Source organism: Chinchilla lanigera, unplaced genomic scaffold, assembly GCF_000276665.1.
Source record: "Chinchilla lanigera isolate Chin_1 unplaced genomic scaffold, ChiLan1.0 scaffold00012, whole genome shotgun sequence".
Taxonomy (NCBI): Eukaryota; Metazoa; Chordata; class Mammalia; order Rodentia; family Chinchillidae; genus Chinchilla; species Chinchilla lanigera.
Genome location: NW_004955413.1, coordinates 26,043,853 through 26,066,932, shown reverse-complemented (window position 1 = coordinate 26,066,932; position 23,080 = coordinate 26,043,853). Strand labels below are relative to the sequence as shown.

The following is a 23,080-nucleotide window of genomic DNA, read 5'->3' as shown; positions in this document are numbered from 1 at the left end:
TTTTAGCTAGCGCTTCTGGCTGAGGACAAGGAGAGGCACACAGCCAGAAAGCACAGCCCGATTTAAAACCCCCTTTATTTTTCGAGACAGGGTCTCGCTACCTACTTCAGGCTGGACTTGAACTCACTATGTAGCCCAGAATGGTCTTGAACTCGCAGCAGTCCTCCTGCCTCAGCTTCCTGAGTACAGGAATTACAGGTGTGTCACCACTTCCGACTAAAACCCACTTTAGAAGCATCACACCCCAAATCTGTGTCATACTACCCTACCTCCTGTCTGGAATACTTTTCTTGCTAACTTCTACCTAACACCCAGTCCAGAAAATATCCCCTGATAGTCCCATCTCTGCTTGGCCAATAATAATGAAAATCAGTATCATTTTGGGGAGATCTTCCTAGGTACCAGGCACTGGCCTATGTGCTTTATACAGGTGAACTCATCTAATCTAAGAATCCTAGCTTGTTCGGTGTTATTAAATGAGGGGATACAAGTGAAAGTTTTGGTACAGAGTAAGTGCTCAATAAATGCTACCCCATTATGGTCCCCAATATATAGATGATGAAAGCAGGGGAAGACTGTTCCCACTCCATCCCACCCTGCTTTTGGAGAAAGAACCTAGGGCCTTCACATTGAGCTACATCCCCAGCCCTTACTTAGACAGGGTCTTGCTAAGCTAAGCAGCCAAGACTGCTGGAATCACAGGCATTTGGTATCACCCCCAGCAAACTGTATTTAGATTGCTCTTGTAGAAAGGGAGAAGATCCACACCTGGTTCTGAATAGCTCCAAATCCATCCTTACCTGTGTGCTGCAGCATCCATACTGTGTTTTTTTTTGGAAACAGGGCCTCACTCTGCAGTTCAGGTCGGCCTTGAACTCACTATGTAGCCCAAGCTGCTCTCGAACTCACAGCAATCCTTGTGCCTCAGCCTCCTGAGAGCTGGGATTACAGGCGTGCACCATGTGCTGTTTTGAACCTACCTGTTGAGCTCCTCAGTAAAACGAGACCTCCCAGGTTCCACTTCGAACTCCCAGCTTTGCTGAGGTGAACTTCCCTTTCCCAATAATCAAAGTATTTCAGGAACGTTAAAAGTTACTGATTAGATCTTAAGACTTCCTGCTGTCTCCTTTGGCAATCCTTACTGTCACCTCTGTTTCTGCTTTCATTCAGATTCACTCAGAAACACATGGACGATGCTGCAGTGTCGTCCCTTCCCACTTCCTTAGATGTTGAGTGACCTCCTGGCTTCGTATAGGTAAAACTTTCCCCAGAGTTGTGCTGGTTGCTTTCCCCATTGATGGCAAACTTGAAAGAGGCAGAAATCATGTCTGTCTTGGTCACCTGTGTTAGCCAGTGCCAGATGTACCATGGTATACTGCCCTGATGGGGTCTAGCCTAGCAAGAGGAGTAGGCCCACAAGAGTGACGTTAGGTCCTGGCACTGCTTGCCCCTTCCCTCATCCTGTCATACCTCTTCATTCCATTTCCAGCTTCCAGATTTAGCAATCAGAACTTGGACCAAAGTGCCAGTTCTAGAATACCTTGACTATCAGAGAAGCCTACCAATTACCTGGGCTCATTACTGAGATGTGCTTTGTTTTGAACCCTGGGCCCTTTGCAGTAAGCTCCATTCCCAGCCCTTTTCCATTTCTAGATCGTCTTGCTAAATGCTCAGTTGCTCAGGCTGGCCTTGAACCTGTAATCCGCTAGCCTCAGCCTCCCTAAGCGCTAGGTTTATAGGTGTGCACCACATGCCCAGCTCCATATTGCTCTTTCTCGGTCTTCTTTTCCTACCTTGCTTCCTCTTACCCTCACAAAAGAAAAGTGCTGGGCCTTTTCCTGAGATTTAGCCTTCCCTCCCCGGGGAAACTCCTTGCACAACTGTAAAACTTACCTTCTAAGTCCACAGTTCCTCCAAAGTGGTTATGTTGTTCTGCAGGGCTGGGGATGGTCACCATGCCTCGTGCACGCCAGGCAAGTCCATGAAGTGTCGGTCCTTGGTCTTCAAACTGCTACCCGCACACTTCCACCTGGGTGTCATTATCACCAAGGGCAACATCTCTCAACTGGAGTTTTACTTTGTTCTCTCTGGTGACTGAACTCAATGAACAAGTCTTTTGTTTGTTTTTTAAAATATCTATCCATTTTTATTTGTAGCTTTTAAAAACCTCTAATTTCTTAACTAGTTCTTGATGTAAACAATCTGTTCTTAGATCGTCCCTTCACCATGTACACATTCAAGGGCCAGGGCTTGTATGAGGCAATGGAATACAATGAGGTTGTAGTAGAAAAGATAAGGGTGAGAGCAGAGGGAGGTGAACTTGTGGGAGTGACATTGGAGATATAAATTTAGGGGTCATTAGCATATAGATGGCTAATTAGAGCCATGAACATTTTAGGCCTTGTGTGATGTTTAATGATGAATTCCGCCCTTTTTTTGGTGTTACTTTACTCCAGTGAGGGAGATGGATTAGGGAGAAATAAACAAACAATAGTTTTAAAGAGTGGTAAGTTCTGTAGCTTAGGATGGGTTGTGGGTAGTGACAGCTTTTTGAGAGGATGACCAGGGAAGGTCTCACATTTTGTCAGAGACCAGGCCAAAGTGCAGGGGACAGAGCATGCCAGGCAGGGGAAACAAGTGCAACGGCCTTGAGGTGGGCATGAGTTTGGTGTCAGAAAGGAAACGAAGGGCGCCTGGGTAAGCTGCGTTCAGGGGGCTTGAAGGGAATGACAGCAGCTTGTGTGGGATTTGTGGACATTGGTGTGGAGTTTGCATTTTAGGTGTTAATAGAAACGTGGGTATGCACAAATTATGCAAATTAGGGCCAGATACAAGTCCTGGGAGCTGCACAGGGAACAGGGACAAGGGCGAAGGGTCAGGAAGCTGCTGTGGGGCTTGGATGAGCATAGAGAGGTGGGATCCAAACTGGTGTCAGTTTGTGGATGCACACGTAGTGTGATTATAGGACTTCCTCATGGAGACGATGTGGTTTTAAATAACTGGGGGAGCAGAGCCAAAAAGCTCGTGGGTTGGGGGTGGGGAGTGGATGTGACCAGGAGGGTGCAGGGATTTGTCCATTTGACTTAGGACTTAGGCAATTTGGTAGCCAAAGGATGGAGACTAGAGAGGGCTGGAGATACAGCTTGGACAGAAGAGGCCTTTGTGTTATATTGAAAGACATGGAGCTGGGTGAAATGATCCAGGAAGCAACAGGACTGGTGAGCAGAACATTTAGGGTAGAGCCCAGTGGTGGTGCAAAATGTGGAGCTTAACTGGAGGCAAAAAGAGAGTAAGAAAAAATGAGGTGGATGCACCGTCTGTGCTTTTCGTACAGAGAGAAAACGAGGAACAGCTCTGAGCACCTACGCAACCCAAAGGTTCCAGACCAGGCACAAAGGGGCGGGTGGAAGGGGGAGAGAGACAGGATACGTGTCAGTGTGCAGGGGGCAAGCCAGATTTGCAGAATGCTCTTCAGGAGGATGACAATGACTCCAGAAAACTTTCAGTGGAATGATGGGCAGGAACCAGACGGGAAGAGGTGGAGGGGCAGGAAAGAAAATTTCCAGAGGTGAAGGTAGGGGTACAAGAACAGCTGTACTGTGGGGTGGGCCTGGAAGTGTTCACTGGCAGGAGGGCCCCAGGTGAACAGTGAAGGGAGAATGGATGAGGTCAAAGGTGAGCAGGAAGGGAAGGGTGGGGGGAGTGGGAGGGGAAGCGGGGAGTAAGAGAGGATTGATCCAAGCACTGAAGAACCAGAGAAGCGAGGGAAACCTCTCTGCTTAGAGTTTGGACGCAGGACTTTGAGGGAAGTTTTCTAAGACCTCTACTTTTCTCTATGCCTTTGATGGGAAAAGTCCTCAGCTGAGTAATTTGAAATTAGGGCTAAGGACACAGCTTGCCTAGCACGAGTGAGGCCCTGGGTTTCATCTCCAGCATGTCAGGAAAAAAAAAAATCAGAAAAGATCTTAATTGAGAAAGGAGTGGTTGTTGAATGAACTGATCAGGACACAGGAAGCTTGCTGGGCAGTGTCCAGGTTCCTCCGGTAGTTGGTTAGGGTGGACTTACGGGGGTCCTTATTGCCCTCTTAATGACTCCTCCAAACCCCAGCCATTCTGGGCTGCTTTGGCTGCTGGTGGAAAACACAAAACAGAGAGTTTTCCAAAGTGGTGATTTCATCATGTAGGTGGTCAAGAAAACAGAAGGGGCAAGAGAACTCAAGGGTGTTAAAAGACATGGTATTCAGATTATGTGCTATAAAATCGAAACTGGAGTGGGAGCCGGCACAAGGGGAGGCCACGATCAGTCACACCCGAGGGGAGAAATCTGGGGAGACTTGGAGGAAGGAGCGAGAGGCACTGGGGACTGGGTGGGTCTTCAGTGTGGATGCACAGGAAGACTGAGTCTGATGTTAAAGCCTTAACAACCCCTTCTGTTGGCCACTTAGGCTTTTATGCTGTTATTCTGCAGCACTGGGGATTGAACCTAGGATCCTCACACGGAGCTACACCTCCAACCCCTTTTTAAAAGATTTTAAAATTCTGAGATGGGATCTAAGTTGCCTACGTAGGGCTCAAATTTGCAATCTTCCTGCCTCAGCCTTTGACAGTGCTGTGATTACAGGCGTCTGCTACACGTGTCAGCCCTATTTGTGCATCTTAATAGTATCAAAATTTTAAAACAAAGCCTTCGGGGAGGAAGGTCAGAGTTGCTGCACTGGTCTCTCTTCTTCAAACAGAGCGCATACTTGTAAGAGCAGAGCCTCAGTGTTTGCCAACTTGTAATTCATTTCTTTTTACCCACATCTGCCAGTGTTTTCTTCTGTTAGGATGAAAGAACTGGCTGGCGGTACATGGCCTCCGGAACTCCAGGTGTTCAGGTCAAGCTGCTGGGGCCTCCTGCACGCTAAAAGTGCATTCTACCATGAGCTACGCTGTGCACTGACACTTCTGTCATCTGGGTTCCTCTTATGGTTTCACAAGTGATGGAGATGAGTTGTAGTTAAATGAATGCCTACGTGTGGCATGTTTGCTTGCAATGAACACTTAATCGGTGTTGCCTGTTATTGAATAACAACATTATGTGGAGCCTCAGCTCCCTGATGACATGAGTTTGCTACTGTCTACAAGGAATATGGATCAAAAGATACAGTGCATGTTTAATGAAACTCACTGCAGTAGGACACATTGTCAAGAATGATGGGGTAAGTATCTTTGAAGTGGGGTATTTTGAGAGGGTTAATGGCAGTGTGTCTTTTACTGTAAGAAGTTATTTGATTTAAACACATTTTGTCATGCCTCATTGATCAACCATTTATGGCAGTTTCTGGCAAATAAAAACACTGCAATATATCCCCATCCACCTTATTCACTGGACTTGGCACCCTGCAACTTCTGACCCTTCTTCTAAGTCAAAATGACTAGGGAATGTAAACGTTTTCAATCAGTTCAGGACAAGGAGTCAGCCACAAGGGCACAACTAAAGACAAAAAGAGAGGGCTTCCACAACTGCTTGAGGAAGTGGAAAGAACGATGGGGTGCGTTCACAACACGGGGAGTACTTTCAGGGGGATTAGTAGTATGTCTTTTCCTGTAATAAATCATGTCTCACACAGCATTCTGAGAATTGAATCAGATATGCAAGTATCTGGGAATGAGAAAAATCAGTACCCATCCATTCTTCCTCTCTGCCACTGTGGAAGCGTCTCATGATCACGTATGTAACAGTTTTCTCCTCGAGCAGCTGGCAGTTCAGTACACAATGGTGAAGGTGGGGAAAGCCAAGCCTAGTGGCTGAGGCTGTCGCTCTCCTCTGCAGCGCTGCAGAGCCCGGTGCAGGTGACGGGCAGGAGCGGCATTTTCTGGACAAAGCTGGCTGGCTGGTTCCCGTCCCCAGGCACAGCAGTAGTGAGGCAGAAGCATTCCTCCTCTATCCTGGTGTTCTGATGCCAAATGCAAATTAGCTTTCAACAAAACAACAGCCAAGGCAGAAGAAGATCATTTCTTTTTAGAGAATTAAGGGGCAGGCAGCGAGCAGCACAGACTGACTGACTGGCCCGACAGCAACCCTAACAACAAAAACACAACAAGACAAGAGAGGCAAAGCTGAGGTCCACATTCAAATGTAGAATTTCAGACAGCTTTTATGTGTGAGGCAGGGAGAGGGAGAAGAAGAGGGAGAGGAAAAAGGATAAACATTTAACAAATGAGCAAATTAAACTGGCAGAATAAAACAGGAAAACCACAATAGTAAATGCTTAGCAGCCAAACACATTTATTAGTCTGTTTTCTTTTTTTTCCAGAAACCCAAAATATTTTGTAGTTATAATGTAAGCAACTGAGTTGCACATAATACAATCATATCTTTTCAAAATAAAATAAAATAAAAAACTAAACAAAAACAAAAATAAGCTGTTTTTTAAAAGCCCAAAAAAACCCTTCAGGAAACTTATATGTATGACATCATCGCTCAGTTTTTCATGAAATGACGGCGACTTAATTCCTTATTACTCGACCTGTCACAATCCAATAAAACACCACCCTTCAGTTTTTTTTGTTTGTTTTTGATATATATATATTTTTTGAAATCCAGCATGAGAAATACAGTACCTGCTATGGCAAAAAATACACATAAAATGCAACTTTTCAGCTTATTTGTACATTAGTAGAGTTTAACATTTTATTGTTTGTTTTTTTAAGTGAACCAGTGATTTTAAGTACCACTATACTAAAAAAGTAAAATAAAATATAGAAAAGGGGGGCCCAGCCTGCCGTGCAAGTGCACCTCTAAAGTGCCTAGTTTCTGTGTCCATGTAAAACCAGTAATATGAGGAGCAATTTCAACATACGGGAGTTTGATTAAATCTCTATGTTTAAAAAAAAAAAACAAAACAGACAATGCCACATCTTCTCTTTTCTCCCCTTGAGTGTCCTTAAACCTCATCATCCACTTTCTCTATTGCCCATCAGAAGAGAGAAAAGAAAGCCATCAAAATAATATTGTAAAAGCTATTTCAAGTATAAGAAAAACAAAACACTTATAGGTAACTTGCAGAGAGCATCAATATGTGCAGCTGTTTAAGTCCTTTCGACAGGTTTTGTTTCTGCTGACAGTGTTTCAGATGAGAGGATTTTTGCTGTACCTTCCGTTACCTCTTTGTGTGCAAAGTTGGAAAGCTGCCTCTGAAAAATCCAGCCTTCTTTTGATGCCCTTCTCTGCACCTTCTGTTTAAAGGGGGCAAGGAGAGCCACAGAGGGAGGAAGAGAGGAGAATGGGGGTCATGTGTCACAAGGAATTAAAAAGTACTTTTCTGCCTCTCCCCCTCAGCCATGCCCCCAGGTGACTGCTCGCTCACTGAAGTGAGTCCTGCTATCCACTGTTTCCTGATTTGGTAGGATGTATTTCACTATGTAAACATAGCCCCCTAGGATTATGGAACCCAAAGCAGCATTTATATCTCCATCGAAAGGGAGAAAGATAAAATAGTCCAGAAACCTCTCCTCAGGTTGCTTTTGTAGTCAGTTTTTGGTTATGCAGAACACAGATGGGATGGGTGGGCGCACAGCATGAAGGTGTAAGCGAGAGTGGACAGTTAGGAGTGGGCACAGTTGAGCTGTTGTATCTGCTTTTTCCCTCCCAGAAGGTTTTTTTTTTAAAACCTGTTAAAAATGTTCCTGCACCTTAAATCGTGCTGAGATTAAGGCCATGGGTACAGAATCTTGTGCACGTGTCTCAGAGCACATTCGAGGTGCGTGCACCATTTTGATGTCTTCTGTGAGACCACTGCAAACACTTTGGTCACTGGTGTGTGCAAAAGGTGGTAGTGGGGGGTACGTCCCAGGAAAGAGGTGCAGAGATCAGCAGAGCCCTTTGGGAGCATCAGAGAGGGATACAGGGGCAGGCAGAGCCCACGGGAATCAGAGGAAGGACACTGATAGGACAAGAGCCTCCAGATAAACAACAGAAGTAAAATCCTAAGTCAACAGTGCCCAAATCAGAAGGTGGGCAGATAATGTGCATGCACTTATAATCGAGTTTCTTCCCTCAAAGGAAGTCGTCACTATACAAGATCAGCGAGATCACACCCAAAGGGCTTCTTGATAGGTATACATAAAGTGGGGCAAAAGGGGGTTTTTGTAAAGAAGCTACTCAAGATGATCTATTCCAACCCTGCCTCATGGGAGCTCAAATCTAGGAAGGGCAGCAGCTGACAGAGCCCTCTGAGCAGCATGTGTTAAATTATTTCCCTCTACTAAAGTCAGCCTTAAGCCTCACGCAGAGAGGAAGATCTGAGGATGCAATGCCGCTTTCAGGATTGTTTGCATGTCTCCTTAGATGAGAGTTTCCTTCAAAGTAAGAAATCAGAACATTTCCAGAGCGTCATAATACAACAAGGCCATAAATTCTGCAGCGTACATTGAAATGACAGGGACTAAATCCCGGGGTGAACTTCAGAATGATAGAGAGAGAGAGAGAAGGAGGGAGGGAGAGAGGGAGAGAGAGAGAGAAAGAGTATACCAAGACAGGGAAGAGCTCAAGGTCTCATATAGAAAACCTCCTGGAGTCCCTGTAGAGGACTGATCTTCTGGAAGAGAGAAATTCAGACATTCCCCACCCCAGAACTAGGATTCTGGAATAGATGGCACCTAGCTAGGACAGGACTCAGACACTGGTCTGCGGTCACTGTGTGCAGGGCCAGAGAACAGCTCTAGCTCAGATGCAAATCCACCCCACTGACTTGCTCTGCCTTTTCTTCTTAAACATGAAAGAATTCAGATTTGAAACTTCTGATGGCTTAATATGGAATATATCATATTTTAGGACTACTTTCACAGCAAAGAAAATGTTTTAGAAGTTATCCTGCTATTTACATGTTCGTATCTTATAAAGGATAACCTATCAATGTCAGAAAGGAAACAGGAATTAAGGGTTTACATTGCAGGGGAAATAAATGTACCTCGAGGTATAGTTTTGTGTTAGTTGAAACGTCTGGAGTTTTTTTGTTTTGCTTTTTGTTAAAAGGCAATCTAACAGATTGGAACCCTGATAAGATCATGCCTGTGCAGTCCTGCACAGGCACAGAAGACTGTGATCAAGTCTGGTTACTCATTACAGTACTGTGAACATCAACAACAAAAATTGCTGCGTGGAAAACACTGAATACAGGCCACAATCTTTTGCTTACCATACTGTGTTGCAAAAAATGCCTAGAGCAGAGCTATGCTACGATGTGTCACAGGCAAGAACAACAAAGGAATTGTCAGAATGGAGAGGATGAATGTAGGCCTTTCCTGTGTCAGAACTTCACTGCTCCCCAGCTATGTACAGTGTAGTGAATGCAAAGGAAGCAGAGACATTGCATTTGGCTGGGGGGATAGCAAGTGAGAGAGAATGCCTTTTTGCCTGTCAAGCAATAGCCCTCTTCTCCATAGAGCAGAATAATTTTCTCACCTAAATTCACTGAACAATGATTAAAAAAAAAGGAAGAGGAGAGGAAAGTAGAGGAGAGGAGAGGAGAAGTCTTTGAAACTGACATAAAGATTAATGTCAGCATGAGTGAGGCATGGTTTCCTGAGCTTGCAAAAGTTCTGAATTCAGGAAAGGATGAGTACTTTTGTCCAGAGAACACTGGAGCCTTTGGGGTCCCACTGTTGCCCTGGATTAACACTGCACGGCTAGGATCAAGACTCCTGTACCTGATCAGTGGACAGGAGCTGCAGACCCCCGGAATGTGCCCGGCTTTCAGACCTGTGAGCCATTGCACGAGGCCTCAGGGGTCTCTTTCAACCTCACTCTGTGATGACGTTAGTGCATCTTCTCTCATTCCCCTTCCCCTCCTGGACACACGGATACCATGGACACAGAAACCGGAGAACAAGGATGCAAAGCCACTTCCTTCCCCTTTGCCCTCCCCCCTTGTAGAATGCATAGTTACAATTCACGTTACAAAATGAAGCAATGATGACCACATATGGACCTTTTGTTTGAAAAAAGAAAAAAAAAATCCAACACCCTCTTCTTAAGTTCAGTATCAAAATTCACATTTGCATAATGATATATTTCAAGGCCATCAGAGGGGAATGAGCGGAACACAGGAAGTGCAGCACCCTCCTCCGTGTCACCCTCACAAGGCTGAAGGGATCTCGAGTGAGAACTCTGAGGGATCTGTGGAACTGGGGAGTTCTGAGGAATCTGTGCGAATGGCCCTCAGTATTCACTTGCTGTTTCTTCAGGACATGGGGAGTGAGGAGAAGAGGAGGAATCATGGAGAACAAACACCAAAACAGATTAGGAGACACTGCAGATTTCCACATTTAACTACAATAGTTCTGATGAGATAAAACATGATTTTGGATTTTCCTCTTTCCCTTCTCACTTAAAATCTCAACTCTCAAAGACTTCTTCCTTGTGTGTGATACCTTGTTAGCATGAATAGCAACAAGGTGTGACTTCCACTTGGGAAACAACAGCTTTTCTCAGGATGTAAACCGAAAGGACAGAGCCAGGCTGAAGCCAGAAAATGCGTGCTCTACATGCTTGAATGTGCCACAAATCTCATCCTATTCCGATCTCCAGTGATTACACAAAAACAAAAGACCGAACAGCCACACGTGCACACATACAAAGAAAACCAAGGAGTGCGGCTGCAGAAGCCAACCCGCGCTCTTGGCCTAACCTGGGCCTCTGTCATTTGTGCAACCTTTGCCTCGTTTACTATGTCCCAGAATCTCTTCCACACAACAACACTGTGCAACATTGATGTGAATGAAAATCCCACAGCTCCCCCTGGGCACCCAGTGGAACTCTGCCTGCTGAAAGCTAAGGTGCCCATCTTTCCGTTTTCACCACAAGGGGCAATCTTTCCCTATGACAGATGGTCTCCATACTCACAAAGGCACATTCAGAAGTACTACGCTCAAGAGAGTCCTTGGACAAAATTAAGAAGGAGCTTGGGGGTGGTGTTTTGAACACATTTATTCTGACTTGGAATTTCTGGCAAGAAGTAGCATGCTAAAAATGTATCTACCACTTGATGAAAAAAATCATTCTACGTTTATAAGGTATGTGACTTCTCGAGGGGTTCTCAATGTTGTTTGTTTTGCAAAAACACCCCCTTTTTCATTTCTGGCCAGCATACTTAGGCTCTGTCATTCTTGTCTCCGTAAAGCCCCGCGGTCAGGCCAGTTCTGCAGAGACACTGCTCATCTTGCCTAAGTCACTTTCTGAACCGTCTCTACCAGTGGGGTATACTCGCAGTGGCCCAAGGAAAATGAACACCCCATTCGCCAGGAAGTCCAGGAAGCCTGGGAAGGGAAGTAAAAGAAAAGCAGCAAGGAACAATCTCCCGTTTTGAAAAACTATCTTAACTTACTGATGCTGGCTGGAAATTTGTCAATTCCAGTTGGGAACTTACTTCCAAAGCAGTGACTCATAGTTTGAAAACTGAGTTGAGGCACACAGTGTTTTAGGGGGAACACTCTTTCTTTTTTATTTAAAACAGAACACTTCTTTCCTGTGTATTTTACTTGACTTTTCCCCTCCTTCAAAAAGACAAGCATTTGTCACAATAAAGAATCAATGACTGAGCTTAGCCAAGGCCCTTTGGTCAGGGCAGTACCATTTTCCTAGCATGCAGTTTCAGCTGTACACCTGTGACAAAGGAACTATTTAAATTCTGTGAGGCAAACACTGGCAGTTTCTATCACTTTGCTCCTTTTTTGGGGTGCTAGTAGGTTACAACGTGAGACTGGCAGTTTAAACACTACTTAGGTATTATGAATATTTCACAATGGCTGAGGATTTCATCTGACTGACCACACACATGGGTAGCATGCATGCTGAGTGGTGGGGAGTAGCTCTCCACTCCCTGACCAGTGTCCCTCCTTTACTATCCTTAGATGTTCCTGTCCTCATTCTTTGACAGCATGGGGTGGAGGGTGCAGAGGTACTGTGGGTAGTTTAGGGAAGGCTGATGTTCAATTTTTATTAAGTTATCATTATGTTTAGAATTCTTGCAGCTGACAATTATTTCAAATCTAAAGGATGGGATACTATCACCCCCTTTGTGAAATTTAAGGTCAAGGAAAAAAAAGAAGAAACTACTATCATTCACAAATGGAGACTACCTGTGAACATATAAACACCTTTGGCATAGCCCATAAAACTACAGACCATACTACAGGGTGTGCACCAACTCTGGGAAATAGCCGGGGATATAGCTCAGCCTGGCAAGTGCAAGGTCCTGAGTTTGATTCCCGGTATCCAAAACCAAAACCAAACCATAGAAAACACAACAAAAAAACTCTGGAAACATAGATAATATTCTGAGTTTCGTTGCTGACATCCTTGAAAGCATTCTGTATCCTTGTCTATTTCTAGACTGTGCTGATACCTTGTCCTTGTAGGTGAAGAAGCCAAGGGGTATGGTGTGGTGTGCAGCAGGGGGTTAGGGTACCCTACGTTCTGAATGGGCTCTAAAGATGGACAGTTCACTGTATAGAAAGTAGAACAGCTTCTTCTACCTTATACAGTATATGGCCTTGGATGTACATTCACAGAAGGAAAAACAAAACCACGGAATAAGATTTCTTTCTTTTTGTAGTAACACTAAGAAGTGTAGTTAATGCATAGACATGAAATGTGACAAAACTTGGCAACACTGGAGAAGTATGATTTTTTTTCTTTTGACCAGCTAAAAATATATCTCTACTCCTAGTTGAAGACCTTATAGATGCTTCAAATAAAATACTCAAACCCCAAACAAAGCTTTGTATGCTGAATTTGAACTCTGGGAATGGGGAAGAATGAGACTTTTTCTACAAAAACACTTGTGCCCTTATCTTAGAGATGGCTATTACAGCCAAGTCTGTTGAAAACATCCTGTTTACACTGCAGAGGACAACAGGCTTGGCTTCTGCACTTTGCTCAGTACACAAACACTAAAAGGAGAGTCAAGACATCAGAATATAAAAAATTAAAACACACACAGCATTTGAGGTCAAAATGGAATCTGGGTATTAACCCTACAAAAACTGTACCCCCTCCAAGAAAAGGGTAAAAGGATGAATGACTATTTGTAGCGAGTTAATAGCCCATGAACTCTTAGTTTCTGGTAGATACGTTAATAAAGGCGCTTCCAAATTTGTATCCAAGAACTCCCTCTTCTTTCTTTTTCCCCTTTGCATATCTTACATACAACATTCAACATGCAGAAGTTTAGGAGAACTGACTGCTAACATGTTACATTCGTGTCAGAAGAGCTGGGAAAATCCTTAGAACAGAAGCCATAGGAGCAGTTGAACGGCAAGCTGTTTTGAGTAAAACTAACTGAATGGCAAGAAATGGATGTTGCTTTATTGGGGGAGGGCACTGATGAAAGCATTTGGTTTAGAATTTATTTTTTGGTGGTGCTGGGGCCTGAAAGCATGATTTGGAATCTTAACTTCAGCACTGCTAAGTTCACTCTTGTGAGTGTTGTACATGGAGAATTTCAAGGGTTAGGGATAAGGGGTCAGAGATGCTACACAGACCATCTACTTCTTGACAGTGTCTTAAAGACCAGAGCTTTGTTCAATACTTAAAAGTGAAGCGATGGTGCTGGGTCTCGCTGGCAGCAGAGGCCCCCTGCCTGACAAAGACATCCCTTTCCCTACTCCTGCATCATCTTTTGGCTACTCATGTGGTAGACACTAAGTTTGTGATGTTTAAGAGATATGCACAGTTCTAGCCACTAGTAATCATGTGTTTAAAAATAAAAGAACTAGTACAAAAATGGAAAGCTCACACATACATGTTCAAAATGTGTACAGAGTAAGTCTGTGTAATGAGGGTGACCAGCATACGTGGGACCACGTATCCTCCACATATGTGGTGGATAAGAGGACGCTCCCACTGACTTAGCTGAGTGTTCTGAAGTTACCTAACTTCAGGGTAAACATGGCTCTTGCCAAAGAATACCATGGAAAGAAAGAGCTTTCCTCTTCCAAGTTACCCTCACCTGTTCTTAGGTCACTGCCAACCAGTAAAGCAAACCTTCCAGCAAGTTGACACAAGGGGGAAGGGGAGGAGGAGACAGAGGACAGGAGCAGAAAAATAGGAACCTCCTTCCACTGGCCCAGTACCAAGAGACTTTCCAGTCCCTGGAGCTGTCACCATTACATACCTGGATAACTCAGAGCATGGTAACTGAGGGCACACAACGCAAGGAAGGAACTTGGCATTCCACATTATCAAGACATAAAAGCGTATTTTCCTTGATTTTTATTTGTTTTAATTTAGCCCACTGCCTTTGGGGCCTGTCCAGGATCACTCCTATTTCCTTTACGGGCCAGTGTCTTACCAGCTGCGGAGTGACCGGACTACATGCACATACACACGCGTCCCCTTGCTCAGGATGTCTGGGTGTATGTGTGAAGGCACTAAAGCGGTTTTAGAGAAATTGCAGGCAGCAACCCCACCCACTCCCTTTACCTGTGGAGCTGGAGTTTCTTTCCCACTGGGAAGCTTAACGTTTGAAAGAAGCTGTGGTCATGTTTAGGAATTCTGACCCCTGGCCCCAGGAGGGAATACAAAAGGAGAATTCAACATCACCAAAACTGAAAGGAAACACTCCACATCTTTCCCCGGAGGGATGGGGACAATTAAGCAGCAGATCTTCAAAACAGCAATTAAAACAAGCACAATAGTAGCTGGGAGCTAAAAAAGTAAAATCATTTGTTCCTCATTAGATTCTTCTACATTTTCCTCCTTCCATAACACAGGGAGTAAGACAGACATTCTTCATTAACAGAACAGTCCATAGATAATTTTCCTCTAGTAATGCCTATATTTAAAATTTGTTCCAAAAATTATTAACCTATATTTCCTAACTTTACATAGATTCTCAGCAATCCAACCGTACTATTTTACAGATTAGAGTTACTCTTTTTGTTTTAAGCTGTTGTTTCTTTCTTTATTCCGTTCTTTTGTCACTGGGGCTGGGGGAGAAGGGTTTCCGTTAAAAAAATAAAAGTGGCGAGGGGAGAGTTTAGTTTAGTCTTACATGGAAAGGAACACCGTGGTGCCTTCCCAGGTGTGTATACCAAATGCTCCCCCATTCATTCAATTACACAATTTCCAATGAGTCATGATAGAGCTCTCTGAAAGCTTGATCCTTCTCCCATTTTTTTTTTTAGATAATGAATTTACCTGTTGCTGCTAAATTAATAATTTTTAAAAAATATTTCTACGTGTTTTAAAATGTGTGATCCCCAGTATGACATTTGGAGACTTTTCTTTTTACATGTTTTTTAAGTAAAAATTGCCTAAACTTTTTGAAGTTTCAGGAACTTGTAAAAGTTTATTAACAGGAAAGAAACAGCCAAGTCTATCTAGGATAAGATACAGTTAAATAAACCATCTTCAAAAAACTGGCTTCCTACCCTAGAATTCCTGAGAATGCTTGCAAATTTTAAAGCAGGAAAATAAATGTTAAAAACAAAAACAAAAAACACTGTTAAATGCTCCCAGAGTTAGTCTTCATCTAAAATATATATTTATATGTGTATATATATATATATATACGCACTTTTTGGTCTTTTTTTAAGTTTTCAGTTTTTTTCCCTTTAAGCTTATGATGGAAGAACATTTTAGCTTCTCGTATTTATTTTTACATATTTCAAATCCCTCATTTATGTCTTGTAAACAAGAGGGGCTCTAGCACCCGGCTTTCACCGTAGTATCGTAAGGAACTCAACTAAGCCATAGCGCAGGTCAAGGACCCAACAGGCAGGAGGAGAGGAGGGCAGGGCAGGACACAGCCGTGAACCAAGAGCGGCAGTGGACAGTCCCCAGCGGCTTGCAGGAGCCTTGGGATGGGCTCTGGGCCTGGGGACACTAAGATCAAAGCCTTCTGTCTGTGGATGTCTGAACACAAGCTGCACTTCCCCATGGAGGTCACCACACACAACGGGGCTCTGCTGCAAGGCAGAGTGGTCAGTGGGGCTGGAAGAAGACATCAAATAGGGGCAGAGGTGGGGGGGCACGGTGGTGATGAAAACCGGAGAGGAGGAGGAGGGCACAGTCAGTTTGGACAAGGCATCCGCGGGACCAGACCAGCACTGCAAACTCCAATTTGATTACCCACCCACAATGGGCTTCCGAAGACTGGCAAGTGCAAGCGCTCACTTGAATTATGCTTGTCAATCTCTTTTGAGGCTAGGTTTGTCATCAACAGGGTAAGCCAAGAAGAGGACCATAGAATTTCCCATTCTTTATCTCACAAAACCACTTACATGCAAATAATTCAGGTTTTTTTTTTTTTTTTTTTTACCTTTTTCCTATACACAACCATCCACCCACCTACACACAAACACAAGCTGAAAAAATACATTAGGCATTGTTGTATCCTTCACTGAAGATGCTAAAGAAAGAAAAACTCCCCTGTCCTCAATAGCAGCAAGTTACGGAGGACAGTAGAGGTCTGCTCCCACCAAGGGCTGGAATGGGCAGGTATTTGCTGGTACAGAATGTCGGCACTTTATGTTGAACAGTATGATGCAGACTGGGACGTCCACACAAGTGCTAGCAGGTCACCGGCACAATCCCCCTCCCCCACCCGCCCACCCCACCATCTGCTTTGTATGAAGGGAAACCCCTTCAGGTCTTCTGTCACTCTCTTCACAATAAGCAGTTTTATACATTTTGAATCCAACATCATACATACATGTTGGTGATAACTGTGGATTAAACGTTGCCTCCTGTTCGGCCCAGAGTACTACTACATCGATGCTTAAAAAATTAAGTCTTTAAATACCGAAATAAAAAAGCAACATTACAAGGAAAAAAAAAAAAGAGGTCAAAACCAAAAAAGGTGCAATACTTAAAAAGTCTTTGCTAAGTTATCCTGCCTAAGCAAAACCACATACACAGGAAATACACAACACAGAGAAACAAAGGGAAACGCTTGAAGTACACACTGGTTTAAGAACATTCGTTAAGTAAACGTCTCTGTCAGTGATGGCCTGGTGCTGTAACACGCCACGGCCTGGCACAGGTAACGCTCGGCGAGAGAGGAGCAGAGAGGGAGAAGCTGCGATGCTTCCAGGAGGCTGGTCACAACTTTGTTTCCATCAAACGAACATGAGAATAGAAATTTAATTCGGCATTACCTGATTTTTTTTTTTTTGGACAACTATCTCACACCTGATCACACAGGAAAGGGAACATATCTTTTCTGCTTTTGAGACATCACATAATTTAAAAACTATCTCACCTTCTGTTCCCATTCAAACTAACAAAAAGGCCTGCATGGAACTTAGGTACTCAGACGTGCCGTATCGACCATTCACTTTGAAAAACAGAAAGTAACACACAGTTGCTCCGAGAGGTATCTCCTGCTCTCCGATTCTTGGGGTTGGCAGTGCTCCGCTCTACTGCTAGGTCAAGAGAAAAGCTAGAGAACCTCACACTCAGGCTGATGCACAAGTGCAAAGGAGCTCCCTGTGTTAATCATTAAAAAGCACTCTTTGATTCGGTGCAGCCCAACGGAGTGGGTGGAGTCGCAGTGGCTCCCCATGTTTGTGTGTTCTCATAGTTAAAAAAAAAAAAAAAGCAGCAGATGGCCGGCCAGCCAGCCTGTGGACTGTCAGCAATGCAGCTTTCTGAGAATCAGGGTGGGGTGGGAGGAGGAGGGTGGGACGCAGGCACACACACAGAGACAGAGGAGGATGCACGCGGATGCACATGAACACACGTGCACACACATACCAGAACGAGCATGCCTGGGCAGTTACATGTGCCAGAACACACTGGTATTTATCAACCAGCCAATCACAAATTTTTCCTTTTTTTTTTTTTTTTTTTTTAGGTTTTTTGTGTTTTTGTTTTTAAAGTGAGGCTCCGTCAAGTCTTCCCTCCCCCCTCCCCCAACAATTCTTTTGAATTTCCCTCCCTCCCAAACATGGTAGACCTAAGGACGGAAACACACCCAGTGCAAACAAAGTTAAAAAGCTATTTTTTTTCAGTATATATGTTTCTTAGCAACAACTTCCATATAACATGAAAAAGTGAAAAACTAGAAACTAATTTTTTTAATTTTTTTGTGTTTAAATTTAAATGGTATGTGTACTTGCTTCACATTGTCTTTCTAGGTTGGCGTTCATGATTCAAGTATTTCAAGAGTGATATGTTCTCTTTTTGGATTCATATTCCAAACGAAAAAACTGAAGTTATAAGGGAGGCAACTATGTGCTCAGACAGTCTGCAATGACCCACCTTTTTTTCTCTCTCCGTTTTCTTTTTTCCTTTTAAAAATGTATTTATTGCAAGTTGAAAAAAAAAACGAAAAGGTCAAGTTAGTGCTGCTGCTGTTCCAAAAAAGGTCACGAGGTCAGAGTTGAAAGTTCTAAGTTCAGATTGAATCCGACCCTCCTCCCAGAAGGTCACCAGGTAGTAAAGGAGCAGGGCTACCCATCCTATGGGGATCTTCCACAGTTGGGACTCCCCACAAGCTAGAAGAATAGTTTGGGGGCCCCCACAACGAAGCGCCAGCAAGATCAGCCCCGCTGCTGCCACCAGCACTGCTGCTCCATTGCCCGAGCCCAGTGGACCCACCGAAAAGGTTCAGCGCAGGTCCGACGGGGTCTGACTGGTTCTGGCCGGTCTCCAACGACTGCCACCCTGCGGCCGGTGCACTTGGGGTCGCTGCAGGTGTAGGGGGCTGAGCTTGTGCCAGAAAGCGGCTAACTTCATCATCAGTGGCAAACTCAGCCAGGATGGTAGTGTTTCCCAATACACACCTGGAGAGAGGAGGGAAAGAGGGCTGTGGGTCTGAGGGAGAACTTCCAGCACAAATGGGAGGAAAGCTCACAGTGCTCTGCTGCCATTTTGCCTGGATGCTTTTCAGGATGCAGAATCACAGGCCTTACTCCAGGCCTGAGGATCAGAGCTGCATTCCAACTGATGTAAAGCAATCACAAAGCTCAAAATAGTCAGAGACTGCCAGAGGATACTACGTATCCATGCTTCTGGGGTACAGAATTTTTACTTTTCAGACAACTTATGTGTGTTGGAGGATGAATCTGTGAAACACAGAAGTCTATGTGGGTAACGAAACTACACTGAACAATATGATGACAGTGGCCACCTGGCATTATATACTTGTCCAAATTCCGAATGTACACCAAGAGTGAATACTACTGTAATACTGATTATGTGTCAATGTATGTTATCAGCTGTGACCAACGCACTACTCTGGAGATAATGTTGGTATCTGGAGAAGCTATGCATGTACAGTGGGGAGCTGCGGTATATGGGATATCCCTGTGCCTTCCTCTCAATTTTGTATGAAGTACTCTAAAAAATACAAGTCTTACGAAAGTAGAGAAAAATGTTAACTCTCTTTTTTCCAGATGAGGTAAAGGATCACACCCAGAGCATGAGGGAAGCCTGCTACCTGGAGCAGCTGCTCTGTGTCAGAGGCTGGCTGGCTGCCCAGGCTCACCTTCACATGCTTGCTGTGTATGGATTTTTGTCATGGCACTGGTAGTCAAAGGGAGTTGCCTCTTTTTTGTCCAGAAATTTGACAGTGGCTGGGAGAAGGATGGTTAAAGTCTGACCCAGTCGTATCTACTTCAAGAGAAAAATCTGCCACTCACCCAGACAATAAATTCATCATTGTCTGTTAAGAGGCAACAGTCAGCAGATGAATACTATTATGAAAGTTGTTAGCAGTAAAAACATTTCATTTTCATAAATATTAGCTTTGTTTCATGGTACTTAAAATTTACTTAGTACTTAGCATGTGTAAGGCCCTGGGTTTAATGTCATCACTGCCAAAAAAAAAAAGTACTCACTACGTCACAAATTATTGACATTTGGAATTCTGATTACTAACCTATGATACACATAGGTCAATTTATGCTTAGTTAGGCAGAAAAGACCTGTCACCTCAGGACCGAAGACTTGCAAGTGCACACATCTGTTTAATCAGGCACCAGAGTACACATGCATCCTTAAAAGCGCATATGCCTGCATGGGTGCAGGACAGAATACTCACATGTGCAGTGCAGTCTGGGCCTTGGCTGCCTCCTGTTTGGTGCTGTATCGGATCAGGGCAGTGCCCTGGGTTAGATTCAGATGGAATGTCAGCAGTGGACCATGCTGCATGCAGATCGTTCTCAAGGTTGACCCATCAATCTAAGGAGTAATGATATTCATGACATAGAAGTTTGAGGTGTGGTGGGAAAGGCAAATAGTAAGATAAGGCACTGGGCTGAGATCTGCTGTTCCCACTTGGGAAATAAATGTTTGCATAAAATACAGCTCAAAATGAAGCATATGATTCAACCTATAGTCTATTTTCTTTAAGAGGTAAACAGGAGTGTGTGCTTGAGATGGTATCCAAATAAGAACTGAAGTTAACATGCAAATTTCACAGTATTGCTAAATTTGTACTCTTTTGCCTCCCCAGTAAACAAGCTCACAGATGTAAAGAGAAAGATACAAACAAGAAAAGCACTGCTGAACACTGACGATTTACATTGTCAATGACTGGGCTAGTTCACAGACTATTCCAATACTCTCTTACTCCTACTTTGACCATCTCAAGGTCAGACTATCCCCACCTCTTCTCTGAGTGAGTTCTTTGCTGCCCTCAGGCAATGTGACCAAAGGCTTCCGTCCCTCTCCCCAGTTAAGATTCTCACCACTTAAGTGTTCAGAGGAAAGGGTAATTTCCCTAACCTCTTAGTAGGATGAACAAACCTATTTATGCTACATGACTGATTTTTGCATCAAGATCCTAAACAGGTTTATTTCAGCTGCTCACTGCAACATTTCCGTTCATTCCAGGGTATATACATTATTGGAATTGCTTTAAGAAGTTATGCTATTGGTGGCAGCAGTGAGAAAATTGCAGGATGAAAATGAACCTTACCTCTTTACAGAAAATGATCAGAAAAAGTACTGTTAATATTGTAAGTGATTACTGACTAAATATGCATGTCAGTATATGCCACAAAGGAGTTTTCAGGATATCCTCTAAACACATTTTAAGTGATGAAAAGTAAATGTATCCAGATTCATTTTGCTCTTATAATATTTTAAGCTATGACTGACATTAGTTTTATATTAGATAGCTCTTTTAGAAAGCAAACAATTCTTTCTAATACAAATATAGCCATGAAGCTGGGCATGGTGGCGGACACCTGTAAACCCAGCACTTGGGAGGCTGAGGCTGTTCGAGGCCAGCCTGGGCTACACAGTGAGTTCAAGGCCAGCCTAAACTATACAGCAAGACCCTGTCTTAAACAAAAAACAAACATAGCCACCTCCAAATTATATATATGTGTGTATATATATATATATATATATATATATATATATATATATATATATAATTTAAACTATTTTTTCTATTAGATAGAGTAAGTGAACAGCTGGGTAGGATGCCCAGGCTCCTTCCAAAGCTTGCTTTTATCTTACATAACTGCCACCACTCTGTGACAACTCCTTTTGGGGTGGGTACTGGGAACAGAACTCAGGACCTTGCACTTGCCAGGCAGGTGCTTATGAAGTTGAGCTATATCTCTGGCCCTCTATGACAATTCTTGTTTTTTGTTTTGAGACAGGTTCTTGGTATGTAGCCCAGGATGACCTCAAACTCATAATCATTCTGTCTTAGCCTCCCTAGTATTAGGATTACAAGAATATGCGACCCCACCAAGCTGAGATTCTTCATACTGGGGATGGGGATCTAGCTCAGTGGAGGAGTGCTTGCCTAGGATGTGTGAGGTCAGTCAAGTATTAGCTAAGGAAACACCTGGGACTTTTAGCTGTGTCTATTAGATATGAAGGTTAATAATGACTTTCTCAAATGACCTTGAAGTATGAGCCCCAACAATTGGGTTAGCTGGGCAAATAAATTTAGAGGAAAATGTATTTCTCCAAAGACAAAGGTAATGCTTTTGTTTAATGAAGTATGCATTCTGAACATCAGGCCAGTGACCTGATAATGATCTCATGGGAACATTGTGGGAAATAATGGCTTAGAGAAGTAGCCACAACTACTCCATATATGAACTAAATGCCAGATTCTCCATATCAAAAAGAGGGAGACATAATTGGCCCCTTTATCAGAGCATGGTGAAGCTGTGCTGCCAAGTGCAGAGGAAGACCATGAGTCTGGATCAGAAGGATTCACCTGGCTACTTTCAAGTGCTGAACGTGATGCTGCCAGAAATGCCTCCGCTATGGAGCAACCAAGGTAACAGTGAATGTGGCTTTGGGCAGAGAAAGCTCACCACAGAAACACGACCCACAGGGCTTGTCAGGTGAGCAAAGCAGTGATGCCAGCTATATTCAAAGAGGATAACAGGTGGAATACTATAAGAACCAATGTGGCATTTAAGCTATGAAATCAACCGTTCCTTCTACTGTAAGGATGGACAGTTAATTATTGAAGAAGCATAAAAACTGTTAACAATGAGCCTCAAGTTTTGTAAGACAACCAACTAAAACAGGCAAGTTCTTTGTGTATGGGAAAAACATCCCTTTCCCACTGGGTTCCAGCCTCCAACCAGCATACCTATATAGGAATTATCTCTGCCACCCAGAATCACCAGGTAATACCCCCTGCCTGTCTCTCTATTCTCTAAACTACATGAATTTCCATAACCTTGCAGACAGGTGAGGTGGAGGGGCTGCTCGGCTCCCTTCAGAAGTAGGCTGGGAACCTCGGGTGACAAGGGGAGACCTGCTTACCATAGACAAGACCTGTGCTGTGACCAGGAAACAGACTATCAACTTCCCCATCTCCACGTTTCCCTCTTTCTTAATACAACTGAGTCCTATCTAATCAACCACAAGAGAGCATGATTACCTGTGGAGTGAGATTGTGAAGAACCAGCCAGTAACTAGGACGAACTGAGCCACCATCACTCCAGGTAGAGGCTGTAACCAACCAGAAAAGAGATGAGGAAGACTAATAAGAGCAGCTCAGGAAAGTGATGAGGGAGAAACGTTTTCATGTAGCTCATGTATCTCTTCTCTGCTTTCATAACGTGTCTCTCTCCTACCTGTCTCCTCCTAGTCCCTACCCTCTAT

At 43.8% G+C, this 23,080-nt stretch overlaps 1 protein-coding gene across 4 annotated transcripts in view; it reads right to left on the bottom strand.

The window, feature by feature from the left end:
* Positions 1 to 6,251: 6,251 nt before the first annotated feature.
* Positions 6,252 to 23,080, bottom strand: part of Tnrc6b (trinucleotide repeat containing 6B) — a 240,254-nt gene continuing 223,425 nt past the window's right edge. For all 4 annotated transcript variants that reach the window (XM_005379308.2, XM_013511418.1, XM_013511420.1 and 1 more), the window contains 3 exons: positions 22,857 to 22,927; positions 20,034 to 20,173; positions 6,252 to 18,774 (listed from right to left, as the gene is read on the bottom strand). In XM_005379308.2, coding sequence (XP_005379365.1) covers positions 18,387 to 18,774; positions 20,034 to 20,173; positions 22,857 to 22,927 — 599 coding nt within the window. In that variant the 3' untranslated portion in view covers positions 6,252 to 18,386. The remainder of the gene's footprint in view (positions 18,775 to 20,033; positions 20,174 to 22,856; positions 22,928 to 23,080) is intronic.